The following is a 20,405-nucleotide window of genomic DNA, read 5'->3' as shown; positions in this document are numbered from 1 at the left end:
ATTACTGCTCTTCAGACCACAAAAGTACCTTGTGTTCCATGTACCGCACTCCACTTAATTCCCTGGTTTGTTTTCCTGAATCTCTACCCAATAAAACCTACTCACACATACAGGCCCTGCTCAAAGCACACTTCCAAAAGACTGCCCCAGACAACCCCTCCAGCAGTAAACTGTCCTTCCTCTGAAACCTAAACAGTCTCTTTATTGAACAGGTTAGCTGACATTTTAGACATGTCTATACATTATCTCTCCACTCCTGGACTAGAAATTCCTTTAGGGTAGAGCTTTTTGTCTTAGAAATTTCTATATCCCTTGTGCTCCCTATCCATCTAGGCACTCAGCACATGATCTTTAAATTTTGCAGAACTAAAAGTAACCCACACTGATATGATAAGGATCTAAGGCAGGGTGACAACTAGTACTGGAAAAGGAAAGATAACTCCAAAAAGAGATCCAGAAGGAAATTATTAGAACCTGATGATTAATTGATAAAAGGATTAAAGGGAAAATGAAATGCCAAGATTTCAAGTCTAGTGAATCAAAGTATGGTAGCTCTATTTACATTAATCTAGAAACTTAATTACATTAATCTAGGTGTTATTTTTCAGAGGAACTTAAGCTTTGATATAACAATGACATATGCTGATTTCAGTGTTAGATCAAACTGTTTCTCTTTGGTGTCTTTTCTTTCCTCTTTTCTTAGGTCTTCCGGAAGAAAAATTTAGAGGAAGTAAAAAATTTTAATCATCTGAATGTAAAAAAGGAAATCTGTACTTATCTGAATATAAGCTTCGAAATTCCAACCAATAAAATAAAACATATTCTTTGTTTTTAACGTTCAAGATTTATTTTTCTCTAAATTTACAAAACTGGCATCTATTACACATGTAAGTTGATTTTTTTTTTAAGTTCTTTTTCTTGCTCTTGGGTACAGAGATTACCAGACTGTTCTCAGGATGAATAGGAAGCCGGACTTACCCAAGTCAGCTCCCTAACTATCAGTCGGGACCACCAACCATGCGGGAGATACCAGGCTGAGAAGATCCATCTCCCACCACCCTTTTCCCACTCTCCCCACCATGAACAGATTTTCTTATACAAACTTTCAGGTACTATACGTGCAGGTTGGTTTTTAACCTAGGGATATGCTCAATATGTGCAATAAAAAAAAAATGTGGATTTGAGCTTTTTCTAAGAAGGCTGACTTTGGATTCAGCTTCCCTATGATATAGGAGGGCCATAGCCAATCAAAAAAAAAAAAAACAAAAAAAAAGCAACCTTCTGTTGAGCCAATGAAGTTTTTTGCCAAATAGATTAAAAACTTCTTTAATTAGTTCATTACCACAGAGAGAGGTTCAAAGTTGCAAATAATGGAATACCTACTTGTATCATTAAAAGGTACTTTTTCCGTGATGATTGATAAGGATTCCTCTAATCTACCTGACAAATCGTCATGAAGATTCTTTAACTGTAATTGACTGAAAGAAAAAAAAACACAAAACACAAACCACATGATCACCAGTCAGACAGGGGATCCTCACTTCCTTGTTACCACAACGGCTGGTATTAAGCTTCCAGAGACTCATGCCTGACACCGGGATACTCTTGGTGGTGGATAGTTATTAAAAGATGAAGATAAGGAAAATAGTAATCCTCAATTCTGAAGCCCCTGAGACTTCTGTTAAGACTTTCAGAATTTATCACAGTCCCAGTATCTAATACAATCCTGTCAGTTTATTTCCCCAAGTACAAAGTAATCTTAAAGCCATTTCAAAATCACAGATTTTATCTTTCTTATGTGCCTGACATAAGTGTTTGCTCAAGTATCATAGCAAAGTTCTTTTTTAAGTATTATATGAGATGAAATCTGATAGTTTTTGTTTTAATTCAATTATGAGCATGGGTATACATTTAAACCATGCCATGTAATTCTACCAATTCTACTAAACTGAAGAAATTCACGTGACTGATTCTACTGAAACCTAAAATATTATGTCATTTATCAACTAAATGCTGGAGTATGCTTTTACCACCCATCAATTCATCATATTCGAATTTTAAGATTTAGGTATCTCCAAATTAGATCCCATAGCCTCCATTTTATTCAAAATATACCACTAAAAGTCTGGCACAGTGAAAAGGAGTCAATTTTCCTGCCTGGAACTCTCAGAAAGCTCTCTTCAGGGTAGCCTGAAACAGAAAGCACCCAGTCCTCTGTATGGGAGCCCTAGGACACCATCTGCAGGCTGAGAACTCACACACAAGCCATCTGACCAAGAGTGTGTCAGGCCTTAGAGATAACAGAACTGAGGAGGACCCTGAAGATAACATGCTCCTTGCTCACTTCAAGTGTGCAATTCAGAGGGAGAAGCCGCCAGACCAAAACTCAGGTCTTCCGATTCTTACTTTGGGGCCCCTTGGAATTCATGTTTCCACATACCATTCTTCTGTTCGAAGCCGACATTCCTTGGCCTCCTTTTCTAGAGTCTGAGATTTTACCTGAATTTTAGAAGAAAAAGAAAAGCAGATGGCTCAGGCGATAGATAAGGGCACACTTAGGAGACACCACAGGCAACAGCCTCCCCCTGTGCATTCCATAAAGTACACAGAAGATTCACAAAAACCCTATCTCCTAACGTGCTCTCCCCAGCAGTGGGGCTTACTTCTAGTTTGGCCTTGTCATTCTGCAGTTTCTCGATAGTTTCCATGTACTTCCGCGTCAGGCCATCGACCACAGCTTGGTGCTGGGCCGCCTCCATCTCCAGGGTGGCCAGCCGACTCCTCAGTTCTGCTTCCACATGCTTGTGCTGCTCGTCAGCTTCAAAAAACTGAAAAGAAAATATCATCTCCTCTGCTCACAATATCCAAATATACAAAATAGAGAGAAAAACAACAGCAGTAACTGCTCATTGAGCAATTTTGACATGGTTCCATATGTTCACTACGCAACACCCACTGCACAGGCATGATCTCACAGAATCCTCACAGAATGTCAGAGGCGGTGTTATTGTTATCCTCCTTTCCACATGGGAAACCAAAGCTTCAACCTGCCTATTGTAGAAATGAGATATGAACACAGGAGATCGATGCCGAAGCCTACACTTCCTTCCTCTCAGGCTCAAGGATTTCTTTCAAACAACTTCTGGCACACAGAGAATTCAACTGACCAGGGCATAACTCTTCTGATATGCTAACTTAAATAATCAAAATTCAAATAGATGTTATCCCTAAAACAGGTTAAACTCTTTTCCTTAATAAGAATCCAGTGCTGGGGCACCTGGGTGGCTCAGTGGGTTAAAGCCTCTGCCTTTAGCTCAGGTCATGATCTCAGGGTCCTGGGATCAAGCTCACGTCTTCTGGCTCTCTGCTCAGCGGGGAACCTGCTTCCATTCCTCTCTCTCTGCCTGCCTCTCTGCCTACTTGTGATCTCTGTCTGTCAAATAAATAAATAAAATATTTTTTAAAAAATAAATAAATAAGAATCCAGTGCTAATTAAGAATTATGAATGCTTGGGGCACCTGGGTGGCTCAGTGGGTTAAGTCTCTGCCTTCAGCACAGGTCATGATCCCAGGATCCTGGGATCAAGCTTCGTATTGGGCTCTCTGCTCAGCAGGGAGTCTGTTCCCCACCCACCCCCCGCCTCTCTGCCTCCCTGTGATCTCTGTCTCTGTCAAATAAGTAAATAAAATCTAAAAAAAAAAAAAAAAAAAGAATTACGAATACTTAACAGAAAATGCAGTTCAAAAGGTTTCTTTTTTTCATTTTTTTACCATTTGTAAAACGTTAAACTGAGAATTAATGTGTATTTATATTCTACCAGTTGACTATGCTCACCATTTCACAAAAAATTTAGGAGGCACAGTCCAAGATATTACACTATGACTCTTAAATATGCTAGATGTTGGGAGGCAAACACTGATTATTCAACATTTCATAAATATTTGAGCTCCCGCCATGAGTAAGAACCTGTCCTGGGGGAAGGCATACAAACCAACACGGTGTGCACCCGAACACACATGTGAACAAATATAAACCAACTAAACAGTAAGAATTTTAAAAACAAACACTACTTACTGATAAGCCCCTATCTAAATGATCCAACTAATCATTTTCTAGATAAAATGAACAGTGCCTACTATATTTCTATACTGTTAGCTGAGTTATTCTATAGTCCTCTAAACAAATGCATACTTCAAAATACACATCCAGATTCAGATAGGAATGAGATTTAAGAAATGAATCAATAACAACAGTGACATATATACCTAACAACCGCAGGAGACACTGCAACACATACACAAAACATTCTATCCTGCATTGGTTTTTCCACATTCTAGATCATACAACACATTTTTAATTCATGGGGGAAAACAGAAAGATGTTCTCACTTGTATATGCAACCGCTCATTCTCTTCTATCTTCTTTTGCAGATCTTCATCAAAGACACTCTTCTGCTCTTGACTCAACTGAGAAGAAGATTCTCCACTTTTCTGATGGAAAGAATAAGTTATGTCCACATAACTTTCATCCTTTAGAGAAACATCTTAAGGTACACAGATTCTCTATCACCTTAGTAGCTTGTCTCTTCTACGTGTGCACATTCTCAAACAATCCTGCAAAAGGTATACAATCCATCATTTAACTTCTCCTATTTGAAACAAGTAAGAACTACAAATATTGGAATGGGCAGAAAAGCTTAAAAAAGAAAGAGAATAAACTGATAAGGCTCATTAATCTTTGCAGATGAATTCAGGAGTAGTTCTATTGGAAGACACAGCAGGCTCAGAAAGCTAGCCATAAAAATATGCTAAAAAATATCATTTCAATCAGAGAGGGAGACAAACCATAAGACACTCTTAATCATAGGGAACAAACTGAGGGTTGCTGAAGAGGAGGGGGCTGGGAGATGGAAATTAAGAAGGACATGTGATATAATGAGCACTGGGTATTAAATAATACTGATAAATTACTGACCTCTACCTCTGAAACTAATAATACATTATATGTTACATTGGGAGATGGAGAGGAGAAGTGAGTTGGGGAAAATCAGAGGGGGAGACAAACCATGAGAGACTGTGGACTCTGAGAAACAAACTGAGGGTCTTAGAGGTGAGGGGTGTAGGGGGTTGGGTGAGCCTGGTGGTGTGTAATAAGAAGGGCATGGATTGCATGGAACACTGGGTGTGGTGCATAAACAATGAATTTTGGAACAATGAAAAAAATTTTAATTTAATTTAAAAAAATAAAAATACATTATATGTAATCAATTGAATTTAAATTTAGAAAAATAAAAAAAATATACTGTTTCAAGTTGATCTTTTGGTTTGGGAAATCAGTTTTAGCAATTCCATGAGTCTGAGTTGTTAAACTCCTTTAAGAAATTGTAACAAATTAATTAGAATTCACAATGATAAATTCATACAAAAGTTGACATAAATTTCTAATTTTTTTAAAAAAGTAACCATGTTAAAAAAAGATACTATAAACAGAAGGAAAAAGCTCAAAAATAATAAAAAGAACCTTCCTTTTACTTTTTTACCAATATTAATTTTTTTCTAGACAGAAGAATAGCACTATTTAAGAGAGAAAATAATGAACATTTGTTTTCATAGAATACAAGAGCGGAGACTATTCCAAGGATGGACTAACAATGAAACTGTGTTCAGACATCAGTCACCACCCTTCTCTGCCTTTCTTGTGCCCTCACTCCTCACTTAAAATGAAGTTACTTACTGATACAGTATGAACCAATGATTAGAAAACCCTCTGAAAATGGAGTAGCTATATTAAAAATGAAACAAAACAGGGGTGCCTGGGTGGCTCAATCAGTTAAGCAGCCGACTCTTGACTTCAGTTCAGGCCATGATATCAGGTCATGAGATCAAAGCCGACTTCGGGTACTGTGCTCAGCACAGAGTCTGCTTAAGATTCTCTCTCACCCTCTCCCTTTACCCCTTCCCCCTTCCCCGGGTTGTATGAGTGTTTTCTCTCTCAAATAAATCTTTAAAAAAAAAAAATAGGGGCACCTGGTGACTCAGTGGGTAGGGCCTCTGCCTTCGGCTCAGGTCATGGTCTCAGGGTACTGGGAGCGAGCCCCGCATAGGGCTCTCTGCTCAGCAGGGAGCCTACTTCCTCCCCACCCTGCCTGCTGCTCTGCCTACTTGTGATCTATCAAATAAATAAATATTTAAAATAAGTAAATAAATACATAATAAATAAGTAATTAAGTAAATAAATAAATAAAAACATTAAATCTCCAACATGTTTGGGACAAGAGAGCTGCACAAGGAAGACAGCTGAACAGCATATTCTGGGCATTTTGGGTCATTAGAGCTCCCAAATTTGGAAAACTTTAATTAGCATTAATTCAGAAGTGATATACCCAAGCCTCTGTGAAAACAGCAGTGGGGGAGGATCTCACTAACCTGGGGAGCATGTTTGAAGTACGTATGGCTATTCATTCCTCAGGTTCTCGGAATTTCGAGAGCACATGTATTTTGACAAAATTCCCCAAATGATTCTAATACATACCTGTTTTTGCCCTCTCTGTTCCCCACTTCTTTGAAAATTAGCACTCTAGAAAGAACTCTTTCATATAGGGGACATGTATATGAAAAGGTGCTAACACAGAATAACACTGATTGCCTATTATATGGCAAATACTGTCCTAGCCACCTTTACAGGATCCCATTTAATACTCAACAGAGTATCATCCCCATGTTGCTGATGAAGAACCTGAGGTTGCAGGCTAAAATGGCAGACAAAGAACTCAAGCCTGGGCTTAAACCCCCCTGGAAGAGCACAGGAAGGCCTGTGCTCTTCCCTCTATACAGTGCTACTTCAGAGTTACTACATGCCTTCTTCTTCCCTCCTACCTTCTACTTTTTACTGCTTCAATCCACACATTTGCCAGGTGCTGCTCTATATACACACGAGACTTAATAAATCTTTTTTTTTTAAGATTTTATTTATTTATTTGACAGAGAGAGATCACAAGTAGATGGAGAGGCAGGCAGAGAGAGAGAGGGGGAAGCAGGCTCCCCGCTGAGCAGAGAGTCCGATGCGGGACTCGATCCCAGGACCCTGAGATCATGACCCGAGCCGAAGGCAGCGGCTTAACCCACTGAGCCACCCTGGCGCCCCAACACACGAGACTTAAAGATTCAATCACTACCCCCACACTTAAAAAAAAACACAACTTCTTAATCACAGAATGTTCTAAAGTACCAAACCATCCGTCTTATGGAGTGAGAATCATGTCTCTCTATATCAACCATAATGGGAAAAGTTATTTTTACATGACCTGATAAGAATACTAAATCAGCCTCATAGAAATAAATACTAAGAAATATTTGCAGCAAACTTACAAAGCCTAAGGAATGAGTATTTCAATTGCTATTTTCACATGAGCTATTACACTTCAAAACTGTTTCTCATTTTATTTGCCCTACCTTGAGTTAAGGGCAACTGAAGGGCAACTCAGTATAACTGAAAGATACCAGTAATTTTGACCAGTATGAGATAGTCCTTCCACTTTTCTCAGACACTAAATCTAATACTTGCATGTTTGCTCCTAAAGAAATTATTCAAAAGTCACTCACATATAAAAATGCCCTAATATTACTACATATGATAATAGTGTCTTCTTCCTTAACCCAATATCCAGGCATAGTTATGGAACAGTAGGAAATGTTCAGGGGAAGTGTTCTGTTAAAACCCAGATGGCTTGTAGATGTCTGCTCCTAGCAGACAAGGCCTCCCTAACTTGCCTTTATTTGACCTACCTTGTTTTTCTTGCCTCGGGGTTCACTTAGAGCCAATTCATCTTGAAGTAGTTCTACCCTCTTGGCAAGCTGCAGGTTTCGAAATGTCAAACTGTCCATTTCCTGCTGCAGTTTTCTCAATGATTGATCTTTCATTTTCAGTTGTTCCTACATCAAAGTGAAAACAGACCACTCCTTATAATTTAGCCTTAAGGTTTCAAAAAATAAAAAGAAATTATTTTTGTTTCACTAAAATATGATAAAACCTCTTGCTTTAGGGAATTCACATTGTATGTTTATCGTGCCAGTTCCCATGTTTTTAGCTCTGTTTTGTGACAAAAGCATTTTTCTTTTTTTTTGGCCAAACCAAGTAAATTTAAAAATAAAATTTAAAAACCATATACAGGGGTGCCTGGGTGGCTCAGTGGGTTAAAGCTTCTGCCTTTGGCTCAGGTCATGATCCCAGGGTCCTGGGATCGAGCCCCACATGGGGCTTTCGGCTCAGTGGGGAGCCTGCTCCCCACCTCCCACCCCACCTGCCTCTCTGCCTACTTGTGATCTCTGTCAAATAAATAAATTAAATCTTTTAAAAATAAATAAATAACTAAATAAAAACCATATACATTGAAGCAACAGACAGTCACCAACTTAAAGTAAAATATCTACAACTCTGCGTTGTCCCATAATGTTGTTATATGTCTGGCAGTGAGGAGGCACAATGCCTGAGGCGATAATTTTATAAACTTCAATTATGAAAGAGAAACTCCCTATTTATTGATGATGCCCTTCACTAAGAATGGGAAACAATTTATTTGCATTCATTTTTTTCAATAAATCCTCCCTCGATTTAAGTCAGTCAAATGAAATCCTTGCACCACACTTAATTTTACTTTAAACTATTCTGATTTATCAAAGATAAAAATCAGTATTATCCTAACAAATATTTTTAGATGTTACATCAATTCACCTAAAAGTTTTAAGTAAAAATAGAAACAAGATCTAAAATCTAAACAATATGTCTTCTATTGCCCATTTTGTACTGTTTACACTATAATGAAGTAAGAAAGTGGAAAACTAGTAGCAAAACTTAGTTTTGCTCTATTTTAAAAAAATATATTATTCTTCCTATATTTTACTTACGATATTGTGAGAACTTTGTGTTCACTGATAATCAAACCAGATGACTATATACTATTGTATATTTAAAGAAGTGTAGTTATATTACTTTCACTGAAAAACCACTGCAAAGCTAAGATGAGGTCAAGCTTTAATGACAAAGTGATAGAAGTATATTGAAAAGCAACCTAAAAGGCAAAGACTGGGGTGCCTGGGTGGCTCAGTGGGTTAAGCCGCTGCCTTCGGCTCAGGTCATGATCTCAGGGTCCTGGGATCAAGTCCCGCATCGGGCTCTCTGCTCAGCAGGGGGCCTGCTTCCCTTCCTCTCTCTCTGCCTGCCTCTCTGCCTACTGTGATCTCTCTCTGTCAAATAAATAAATAAAATCTTTAAAAAAAAAAAAAAAAAGGCAAAGACTGGTGTCAGCAAGTCACTGACATTATCCACACGTTGAGAGCAGCCAGGATAGAAAAATGTTTCCATTAAGTAGAGAAAGTTTTCTTTTCTATTGTTTTTTAGAAGCCCTTAATTTTTGCTTGGAGCTGAACAGTAAATATAAACCCAGCCTATATCCAAATCATCATGTATTTCAAATTAAAGAAATCCAAATCAATGAATGCTTACTATGTCCAACAACTCACTGAAGAGACAAACCCAATCTATCAAAAGCCTGTTTTAACAGAAGATATCCCAACCTTCCCATTGACCAAACCAGCTAATTGCCACTCTTACTAGAACTGTAATGACCACTTCAACTAATAATAAAACAAAGAGTAATTTCTTTACATCCTTTTAATTCATCCCAGCTGACTAATGCTCCAAGTCCATTAACCAATCACCATTTTCAGAAGACAGCTATCTCAACCTCTCTGTAAAACCTAGTTTCTGCAGTAGGGACAATGATAATGTTATCTGCCCTCACAGACTGACTGAATGTGAAGACCAACTGACAAGAGTGGATATAATTGTGCTTGGCACAATACCTGACAAAATGAGAGCTCAATAAATAGAACCTGCCGTCACCAATGTTACCACCATTGCCACCATTGCAGAGTTAATAAAACACAACCAGCAAATGGTAATAACATGTCCAGAGTGGGCTACTAAGACACAGTAGGAAATACTTTTCCTATATAGCTATAACATGCCCAGAGTGGGCTACTAAGACACACTAGGAAATACTTTTCCCAGTCATAGGTTTTAAACATCGTTAAGAGATAATGATTATTTCAATGATTTAGGCTAAATAATAACTTGACTAACAAATCCTGACTCTAAATAAGCTTATTTTTAATAATCTTGGTTTGGGCACTAGGAGGTTTGGAAGTATGGGCACGGTGTTCTGAGCTGCCTCAGCCCCAAGTCTGGGCAACAGCACCGGAGTTGGGGGCACTTTCAAGACACAGTTCTCTGGGGGTGGGGGTGCAACACTGACTAAGTAAAAGGACATATTTCTGGGTTACCTGAGTGGGATCACCCTGGATAGGTCACTGGTTAGGGGCTATTCCAGAAAGAGATATGATTAAAGGGAATCCTAATCCCTTTTGTCTCAACAGGGAGCAAGGCAGAGGGTGAAGAATGACATAAACAGTATATTTAATGGAAACAGGCCAAGACGAAATGTATATCCTAGAGTTAATTTTAAAATACCACAAGCAGTATTTATGACATGCCTACCGTATAAGGTAGAAACAAATTTCTTCAATTCCCATCGTATTTCTCCTCTCAGTTAGTAAATGTTGATGATAAAATGTATCACTCAAACAGAGTAACCTGATTTATACAGGTTATTACTATTAAATAGCTCAATCCAAAAGCAAGATTAATGCACTAAATGATTCCCACTTTCAAATTCACTCATTAGGGGACAACCATCTGCTGAATGCTGAGCATATAAATATGAATATGACATGGGCCCCCTCAGAGTGCTGTCTAGTGATGAAGACAGATAAGAAACTCCATTAATCCCCATGAATTTAGCTAAAGAAAGGCTGTGAGGAAACACAGGAGATAAAGTCATATAATTCTTTTTTGTGATATTTAGCTAAGGAAATCAAAGTGTACCACATTCATACCTAAGGAAGTAAAAAAGTTAAACACAAAAAACTTTATTACCTTCTCCTAACCCTAGTGAATCAGTGTCATGGTTGGGACTTTATAACACAGAAAACTAGCTGACTTCCTTGCTTTGAGTATCACCAAACACTAACTTAACCCTCACAATACAAATATCCTGCTTCGTACCTTTAAAGCAGCTGAATTTGCTTGTTCATCCACAACACCTTTTTTCAGGACCTGATTCTGAGCCCGAAGCTGAAAAAAGAAGAAGGAATAGTTAATTTTAATATAAAGCAATCACCTGTAGCAAGGAAAACACTTATCGTTACTTCACAGGAATGATTACACTGAGTAACTATGTTCTCACATGTGTATGAGAATAAAAATATTAGCAGGGAAGAGGATAGTAGATATCATCATTCCGCCATTTTTCAGATTAGCACAGAGGCTGAGCTGCCCAATGACATAATAATAATCAGTGGCCAAATCAATACTGAAATACAGATCTCTTGACTGCCAACAAGAATATGGTTCTTTCTGTAAAACCAAGTCTCCTCCTTAAATAAAAACTAGTACAAAAAACTAATACTGAGTATTAATACAATAAACTAATAAAACTAATATGATAAATAATATGGTACCATGTGTGCCATTTTCCTTGAAACTCTGGCACACATTTATTTGTAAAATACATACAATCAGACTAATTATAAAATAAGAACTCTATAAAATTAAACATACCCAGCAGGACACTGCACCTAATATTAGTCATGTAAGTATCATCCCCCACAATAGCCTCAGAAATGGTAGACTTGTAATGAAGCATCAGCGAAGGCAGTGTATGTATGAAAGCAACGAAGAAGACTCAATCCAGAAGTTGGTAACAGCAGTTAACATTTGAAAGCTCATCATATACCAGATACTGTCCTAAGTGCTTTCCATGTATTATGTCATTAATTTTCACAATGCTAGGAAGTAGGTACTGTAATTGTGTCCACTTTACAGAAGAACAAACTGAGGTACAGAGAAGTTAAGTGGCAATGCTGAGATTCAGACCCCAGCAGATTTGACTCCAAAGTCATAATGCCATTAGACAATATTGGTTACTATTTTCTAAAGCTATGTATAAATGAGAAAAGAAATAGGCTGGAGAGGTTGGAAAAGTCTTTGAAGAGGTAGGATGTGGGCTTTTTTTTTTTTTTTTAAATTAAGGTATAACTTTATTTTAAATAAAGCAAATAAATAAAACAAATTCTTGATTTATTTTAAATCAAGAATTTTACAGCTAAATGAAATGTATGTATGTATATATGTATCCAACTACCACTTGCAGCATTTCAAAAGATAACATCCACTTCTGTAGGAAGAGGAAAGTTCTCTGCAAGGATAACACTGAGCATGCAAGTAGAAATATCCAAGTCCTACGTAGCCAAAGCAATACTACAGACTTATATTCTGAAGGTTCAGGATAGAGGCCATGAAAGACCAGGTTCTGGGGAGTGCCTGGGTGGCTCAATGGGTTAAGCCTCTGCCTTCGGCTCAGTTCATGGTCTCAGGGTCCTGGGAGGGAGCCCCGCATCGGGCTCTCTGCTCAACAGGGAGCCTGCCTCCCCTGCTCTCTCTGTCTGCTGCTCTGCCTACTTGTGATGTCTCTCTCTTTCTGTCATACAAATAAATAAAATCTTAAAAAAGAAAGAAAGAAAGAAAGAAAGAAAAAGAAAGAAAGACCGACCAGGTTCTGCTCTTAGAAACTGAACAAAGGGAATGACTTTATCTGTGAGCTTAAAAAAAAAAAAAATCTGCTACTAATTCTAACTCAGATCTGTCTCCTGAGAACAGAAATGACCCTCCTCTGTGCCAAAAGAATAGGAATACTTAAATACTAAACCTTAAACTGAGTATGTGTAACTCTCAACAGAAGATTTAGCTAAGAATCTAATAAAAGGAGAAATACTGCAGAATATTCAACAGCTTGAGCGAAAGACAGATTAAAAAAGTGAGCTTCTCCTATTTTTAGAAAGTTAAAGATACAGTTCACTACCACAGAAGAAAGAAGACCCAAATCTTGCTCTGCCATTTAGTAGACAATTTAAACTTGAAAAATTCACTAACCATTCTGAGCCTCAGTTACATGGTCTATAACACGGGTGAATACATCTATCCTATCTTCCTTCTTCTGACATTGTTGTGAGAACCAGATAAGAAAGCTATGTCCAAGCACTTTCTAAATCTTAAAGTGCCCCAGGAATGGAAACAACTTTTATTACTAGACTAGAATCAAAGGGATAACAGATAACATTATAACTTGCCTGGGGTAAGGCATTGTACTAAAGGATATGGAGGAGAGAAAGAAGTGAAAGAAGTGGTTTGCCAAGAGATTAAATTTAAAAGGGACAATACAAGATAACTAGCAGTACTTACTACTATTTAAATTCCCTGCGGGCCCATGGCCTATACTGGCCTGCTACCTAATTTAAAAAAAATTTTTTTAAAGATTTCTTTATTTGAGAGGAAGCGCGCAGGGGTCAGGGCGGTGGGGGGGTGTGGCAGGGAGAGAGGGACTCTGGGCTGGGCATGGAGCCTGGCGCAGGGTTTGATCTCGCAACCCTGAGATCATAACTTGACCTGAGCAAAAACCAAGAGTCAGTCGCCCCTACCTAATTTAAAGTTTTACTGGAACAAAACCACACTCATTTCCATATTGTCTATGGCTGCTTTTAAGCTACAATGACAGAGACAAGGAATTACAACAGAAAATGTACGGCTAAGCCTTGAGTATTTACTAACAGTCTCTTTACAGAAAAGGTTGGAGCACCTCTGTTCTACAGGTTCAGAAAAAAAGTAAATTTTACATTTACTAATTTATGTTTGACTTCGGTGCTCATTTCCCATCTACCAATAAAACTGGAGCTCATGATAGAGACTACAGCCCACTTCCCTGTATTTCCTGCCCACTTCCCTGTATTTCCTGCCCACAGATAAAGATCAAAGCCACAGACAGAGAAGATACTCGATAAATGCTTCATTAACTAATCAAATTAAATACTGTATATAACGGGCTTGTGAAGGTAATGCATCACACAACTATAAAGCTTCATTACTCTAACAGTGCCTCTCTGACCGTTCCCCAAAGTTTGTTTCCTGCATCAGTGACAGGGTAACTCCAGCCACTAATCCCTGGTACTGCAGAGCTTATAGGTCGTTTTCCCCCGTCCGGGAGGAGGTACAAGCAAGTAGGTAGAAAGGCCAAGCAGTATTCCCAGCACTTCGGAATACTGAAAATGGTAGAACCGGAAGGCGTTTCATGTCAGAGACTCTGAAACGGAGACCTGTAGATGATTTCACTATTTTGAAGCTTCGAATTGGGCTTTGGGTGAGGTTTAGGATGGGCTTAGGGATGTGTAATGCACAAATTACTTTGTAATGAAGAAAAGCTTCTATGTTTAATAGTTTGTTTTATAGGGTTGTAAAACCTGTAAAATGTCAAAATGTCCATTGTAGGAAACAGTCATGTAAAACTGGTTCTAACACAGAAGACTGTTGGGGATTAGATGAGAAAATATGTATATGTGATTCATCTCTTTCCCTACAAACTCTTCCAACAGTCTGTGACTGAAGGTAATAAATCTCTAATCTTGGACCCGTTATCCCATCACAGATTGTCAACGCGGCAGGAGAGATCCTAGGTGACTCCCCCACTCTCTGTCCCTAGAGCAATAGCTTTGTGATAAGCCTGACTGTTCTGGAACCACACTTATGTAGAGTAGTCTATAGAGTGGTCTTCAGCGATTTAGGCTCAGGTTTTTTGAGGATTCTTGGTGTCCAGTAGGACCATATGGTTCCAATCATTTGGAGAAATACCTGTAGGCTCTCAGTTGTGGCTGGAGTTATTCCATCAGGGAGGCAGGAAGCAAACCTTCTTCTCTCAGACCTGCCCTCAAATGGAACCCTTTCTCCTGTTCCTGCTCCCATGCAGGGCAATTCATTAGGACAACACCCCACCCCAACCCCTGCAGTCTATGTGCCTCACCAGTATCTGGATGACTTAAGAGAAGAGTAGGACGAACACCCTAGCTTTTCTAAGGCCTGACTATTCAAAGTGTGGTCTGCAGACAGCTGCAACAGCATCACCTGGGAGCAGACTCTCAGGCCCCACCCCAGACCTACTGAACCAGAGTCTGCCGTTCAACAAGGTCTTCAGGCGAGTCACAGAGACACTTTGTGTCTGTGATGCACTGATCTAGGGGCTAAGCTAGCACTTTCTAACCAGGAGCCAAAAGCCACATGTGCCTATTTAAATTTAAATTTAAATAAAATCTAACATTCTGTCCACTAGTTGCACTAGCCACTTTGGAAATGCTCAAAAGTACTGCACAGCCAGTGGTTTGTTGATACAGAACATTTTCATTCTCATGGGAAATTCCACTGAATAACATTGAACACAATACTGTTTTCCAATCAAACTTTAGCAGTTAAAACTACAAATTATGGGTGGGGGGGGGAGGCTGATACTAGATTTTAATCCAAATGATACTCTTTTTTAATCCAGCTCCTGAGTCAATTTCTCTTACAGGAAGGGACAATTAACCAGGTTCCACCAAGCTCCACTATCTAGAAAGCAAACACACCAAGTCAAAACCAACCCTTCACCAATATGAATAGCTATTTCCTAAGAGTGTAGATCCAAAAAGCTCCCAAAGTCAATCTCCATCATCACCAAAAGAAGAATCAATTGCAAAGTAAACTGTTCAGAGAAACACTGGATGTATGACTTTCCCACTTGTTTTTACTGCCTCCGAAAGAGCTTTGAAAAGATTAACTGAACAAAAGCTAATGTACTGATACCATGCCTTCAGCAACAGTTCTCAAACTCTGGTGTGCATCCAAATCACTGCAGAGGTTTGTGACACACAGACTGCTGGGTTTGTCCACCAGCTTCAGATTTAGTGATTCCCAGGTTGGCCTGAGAATGTATACTTCTAACTAGTTCCCAGATACTGATGATGCTGATCCAGGGGCCACACTTTGAGAACCAGTGGCCCAGAGTAACACAAACACTAAGAAAAAAGAACCTGAAACCTGCTTACACACATAACATGATGCCAGGCAGGGGTGCAGGAGCTACTGCAAAGAAAGCAGACTGAAATCAAATAGAGCCAGGACTCAGAGCTCTTAGCCTCTCCACCCTATGAAATATATGAGAGCATCAGAAGCGGACCAGACCATGAAACAGACAGCAGGTAAGAAGCAATCTTTGATTCTTAATCTACAGTGTAGTAACTAAGGTCTTGATTAGCTTGCCTTCGCATCACAAAGAAGCAGCTTGCATTGCTTACCAATTATCTTCATAAACCTCTGAAAACCAACTACATACACCTTTATTAACTTTATTAAACCTGAAGTTTCAAAAGCCTCCAATGACCTCCAAATTGCCCAAACTACTAGGGTCTTAATCTCTGTTTTACTGGCTTTTCCATAACGCTTTACATTTTACCAGTATGTATGCCTCAGAAATTCTCATCTGCTCTGGACTCCCATAACCCATCTTTTATCTAACTAAACTTTCAGTCTCTTAAATGGGAGCTCCTCAGGCCATTTTTTTCCTTCTGGGGAGGAAAGAATATTATAACCATAGTTGTTTTTTTTTTTTTTAAGATTTTATTTATTTATTTGACAGACAGAGATCACAAGTAGGCAAGAGAGGCAGACAGAGAGAGAGAGAGAGAGGAAGGGAAGCAGGCTTCCTGCTGAGCAGAGAGCCCTATGCGGGGCTCAATCCCAGGACCCTGAGATCAGGACCTGAGCCGAAGGCAGAGGGGCTTAACCCACTGAGCCACCCAGGCACCCCTATGACCATAGTTCTTAAGCAAGATATGAGCTCCTTCCTGGAAAACAGACTGAGATCTGCATTAAATCAGAACAACGGAAGTCTGCAAATGTCCTTTGTTTAGGGATCACGCTTGCTACTGTCTAGATATGTAGCCTCCTTTTACTGTTTAGGAGGAACTCTTCTGTCTTTGTATCTTAAATAAGGAAAATGTCAATATTACCCCACAATTTCTGCACCAGGGAAGGTAATGCAAAGCTAGCGTGTCCCTTCCACAGGCTCAGGGCTGAAGGTAGCACAGATTTTAACTAGAAATTGCTCAGCACTAGAACTGACAGAGAATAAGCAGCACATGAAATTTCTGACCAATCTCTGTTCTCTTATGTTCTGAAATTTCCATCCCATTGCAATTAAAAGGATGAAAAATGATCTAGCCCAATCTGACAGATAAGTAACTTCAAGCCTGGCAGACCTCCTACAGTCTCCTTAGCATCTCCTCCTTCCTTCACACCTTTCCATAGGTGTTCCCCAAAGAGTCTACCTAAAGGGTTCCACTCTGATTAACTCCTGTAGTTCAACTACTTGTTGTCACAGTTAGTATTCCAAAAGCTCTGGCCTTTGGCCTGACTTTTAGCCAGTTCATCTTCACTAGAAATGTTCAGCAGTTACCCCAACAACACCTCAGGCTACTATGTGAACAAGGTAATTTTAATGTGCCTTGCAATACTTAAAATTCTTTAATTCTGTAATTGCATCTAATCTTTAATACATCCCTTTGCTCTACACTGGCTCGCATTCCTGTCAGTGGCAGTCCTGTTCCTTCATCTCAGAACCGCAGGGTCAACCCTTCCGTCTCCCTTCACTCACCACATCCCAGAGAATGAATAAGACACAAGGATGAGACCCTCATACACTATATTCTTCTTAAGTTTAGTGCTATGTACAAAGCAGGCACTCAAAACAGAGGTAATTAGGGGCACCTTGGTGGCCCTGTTGGCTGAGCAACCAACTCTTGGTTTCTGCCCAGGTCGTCATCTCGTGGTCATGGGATCAAACTGCCTGGGGCCCTGGATTCAGTGCGGGCCTGCTTCAGATTCTTTCTCCCATCCTCTGGGCCCCTCCCAATTCTCCACACTCTAGCTCTCAAAAATAAATAAATTCTTTACAAATGAATTTTTTTAAAAAAGAGGTAACTAAAAAGGTACTTTTACCCTAGGTAATAAATCTAGGCCCCCTCTCCATCTTAACAGTCACTAATTTTATTTAGTCCTGTATTACACTCCCCAAAACTATTCCAACAGCCTATGGTCTGGTCTTCTTTTCACCCATCTTTCCCTATTTCAATCCATCCTGCAAGTAGTTAGCAGTTCCCCTCCTACAAGTAATGTCATTATCCTGATTAAAAACTTCTGACATCGGGGCGCCTGGATGGCTCAGTGGGTTAAGCCTCTGCCTTCGGCTCAGGTCATGATCCCAGGGTCCTGGGACCGAGCCCAGGATTGGGCTCTCTGCTCAGCAGGGAGCCTGCTTTCCCCCCTCTCTCTGCCTGCCTCTCTGCCTAGTTGTGATCTCTGTCAAATAAATAAAATCTTTAAAAAACAAAATAAAACTTCTGACATCTATTATTCAAAAGATAAAGTTCAAACTTATTTGACATCCACAACCCTTTATGATGATCAGGTTGAAATGAACTCTCCAATCATACTTCACCTCTCTCGCCGTGTACCTTATTATGCTTTCATGACTGGAAACAGGGCCTGTTCCCCTTGCCTGGAATGCTACCAACCCTCTCTCTTCCCTATTTCCCAACCTGAGTAACTTTTACTCTTAACCTCCATCTCTTCCATGTTCCCACTGAACTAACAATTGTCGTACTGTATCATATTTACGCACAATATCTGAACATTCTATGAAAGGATTCTCCTTAACCTGGAACTCTGCCTCACTCAACAGACCCTGGCTGACTATTCACAGGAGGCACATAATAAACGTCTATTGAACAAAAAAGCACATATACCCAAAAAAGAAATAAATAAAATCTTTCAAAGTTTTTAATACTTTTGGAAGGCTATACAATTATTCCAGCACTGCAGTCATGCTTAAAACATTTTTAAAACTTTCTTTTGCCATTTGGAATTGCCTTCTGAGACTGTCTGTTCTCTGGAGAAGAAAATCAATCCCCTTACTCTATACTCATAAAACATTTTCACCCAAAACAGTGGAGCCACCTTTGAGTACTGCCATTCTCCATCCACTCTCCTTCATCATGTGGATTTGTTCTGAACAATTCTGACCCTTTCAAACAAAATATTTCTTCAAAGGCTGAAAACTTACCATCATGGACACTGTGCTACAGGCTGTTAAGACAATTCCAAATGTAAACAGAAGAAGTTTTGCCAATGGTCACAGCGTGGGAATAAGTATAGTTAGTATCTCAAAAGGCTCCCAGTTGATGGTGAAAAGACGTAAGTGTATATGCTTAGGCAAAGGTTTTATTTTTCAAACAACAGTTCATTTTATCTTGCTGAATATGTGTTAAAGGAAAAAAAAAATGTGTCCGAATTGTTTTTCCAAATGGTCAAAAGGAGGCTAGGTCTTCCCAGCACTCCCATGATACCAGATCACTGAAAACTAAGCTTACTGACTATTGAATCAATTTACCAGGCTGTGAGATTCTTTTATAACTTCATCAGAATATTAAGGCAGCAACACTTTAGAAGCAGCGCCGCCCTTTTCCAAGAAAAGGGTTCCAAAAGACGATGCCATGAATACGACAAAGGGGCAGGTCCCTATTTGCTTAATTCAACATGTATTGAGCACCTGGGTGTTCTTGCCCAGCACCCTGGAGGACACAGTCCTAGCACTCAAGCTTTCAAAATCATCTCCAGACAACATCTTGCCAACGCACTAAATACATTCGTAACCACCCATCCCCAGTGAAACAGTTTACACGAATGGCTTTTCTCCCGAGGTGACAGACTGGGGACACACAGATCTCTTCATCCTCACCTCGTCCCTGTGAGAAGAAAGCAAGCTTGATCTTTCCCATCACTGGGCTAGGAAAATTGAGGAAGCAGCAGTAGAGGGGTTGGTCCTTACCCTTCCCTTCCCCTCCCGACCAGCACCAGAGGCAGAAGCCAGCATTCGGACATCCCAGTACCAAGCCCGCTAGTTTAGTGAGAAGGAGGAATCAAACTCCTGCTCCTTCCCGCAGACACGCACAGGGACCCAGACACGGCCGGGCCCCATCTCCTGGGAGCTGCAGGTGGAGGCATGGTAATGGTGGACAGAGAAGGCAGAAAGGAGGGGCACGCTCGCGTGCCCCCTTCGCCGTTCCCCTCCATCCCGACGAGTAGCTGCCAAGGCAACCCGAGGCCGCAGGGCCGGGGACCCCCTACTCCCCGCCCACGATGGATACCTTCGAGTACTCCAGAGCCAGCTTCTGGTACTTCCCCTGCAACTCTGCGGAGGCCATGGCCTCCCCTGCCCAGTCCGGGCCTGGCTGCCCAGGGCGCTCAGCCCCGCCCCCCGCCCCCAACCCCAGACACGCTCCCGGGTTGGGCTCCGCCAGCGCCTGCCCGCTCGGCCACCGCCGCCGCCACCGCCGCGCCTCCTCCTCCACTTCCGGGTTCGCCCGGTGGG

At 40.2% G+C, this 20,405-nt stretch overlaps 1 protein-coding gene across 1 annotated transcript in view; it reads right to left on the bottom strand.

The window, feature by feature from the left end:
* The window catches only part of PPP1R21 (protein phosphatase 1 regulatory subunit 21), a 63,113-nt gene extending 42,708 nt beyond the window's left edge, over positions 1-20,405 (bottom strand). The window contains exons 1-7 of the mRNA XM_059134755.1: positions 20,182-20,405; positions 11,123-11,191; positions 7,786-7,932; positions 4,390-4,491; positions 2,664-2,828; positions 2,441-2,499; positions 1,384-1,478 (exon numbers count right to left, since the gene is read on the bottom strand). Coding sequence (XP_058990738.1) covers positions 1,384-1,478; positions 2,441-2,499; positions 2,664-2,828; positions 4,390-4,491; positions 7,786-7,932; positions 11,123-11,191; positions 20,182-20,238 — 694 coding nt within the window. The 5' untranslated portion in view covers positions 20,239-20,405. The remainder of the gene's footprint in view (positions 1-1,383; positions 1,479-2,440; positions 2,500-2,663; positions 2,829-4,389; positions 4,492-7,785; positions 7,933-11,122; positions 11,192-20,181) is intronic.

Source organism: Mustela lutreola, chromosome 9 (genome assembly GCF_030435805.1).
Source record: "Mustela lutreola isolate mMusLut2 chromosome 9, mMusLut2.pri, whole genome shotgun sequence".
Classification (NCBI taxonomy): Eukaryota; Metazoa; Chordata; class Mammalia; order Carnivora; family Mustelidae; genus Mustela; species Mustela lutreola.
The sequence above is the reverse complement of the archived record's forward strand: the minus strand, read 5'-3'. Positions and strand labels throughout refer to the sequence as shown.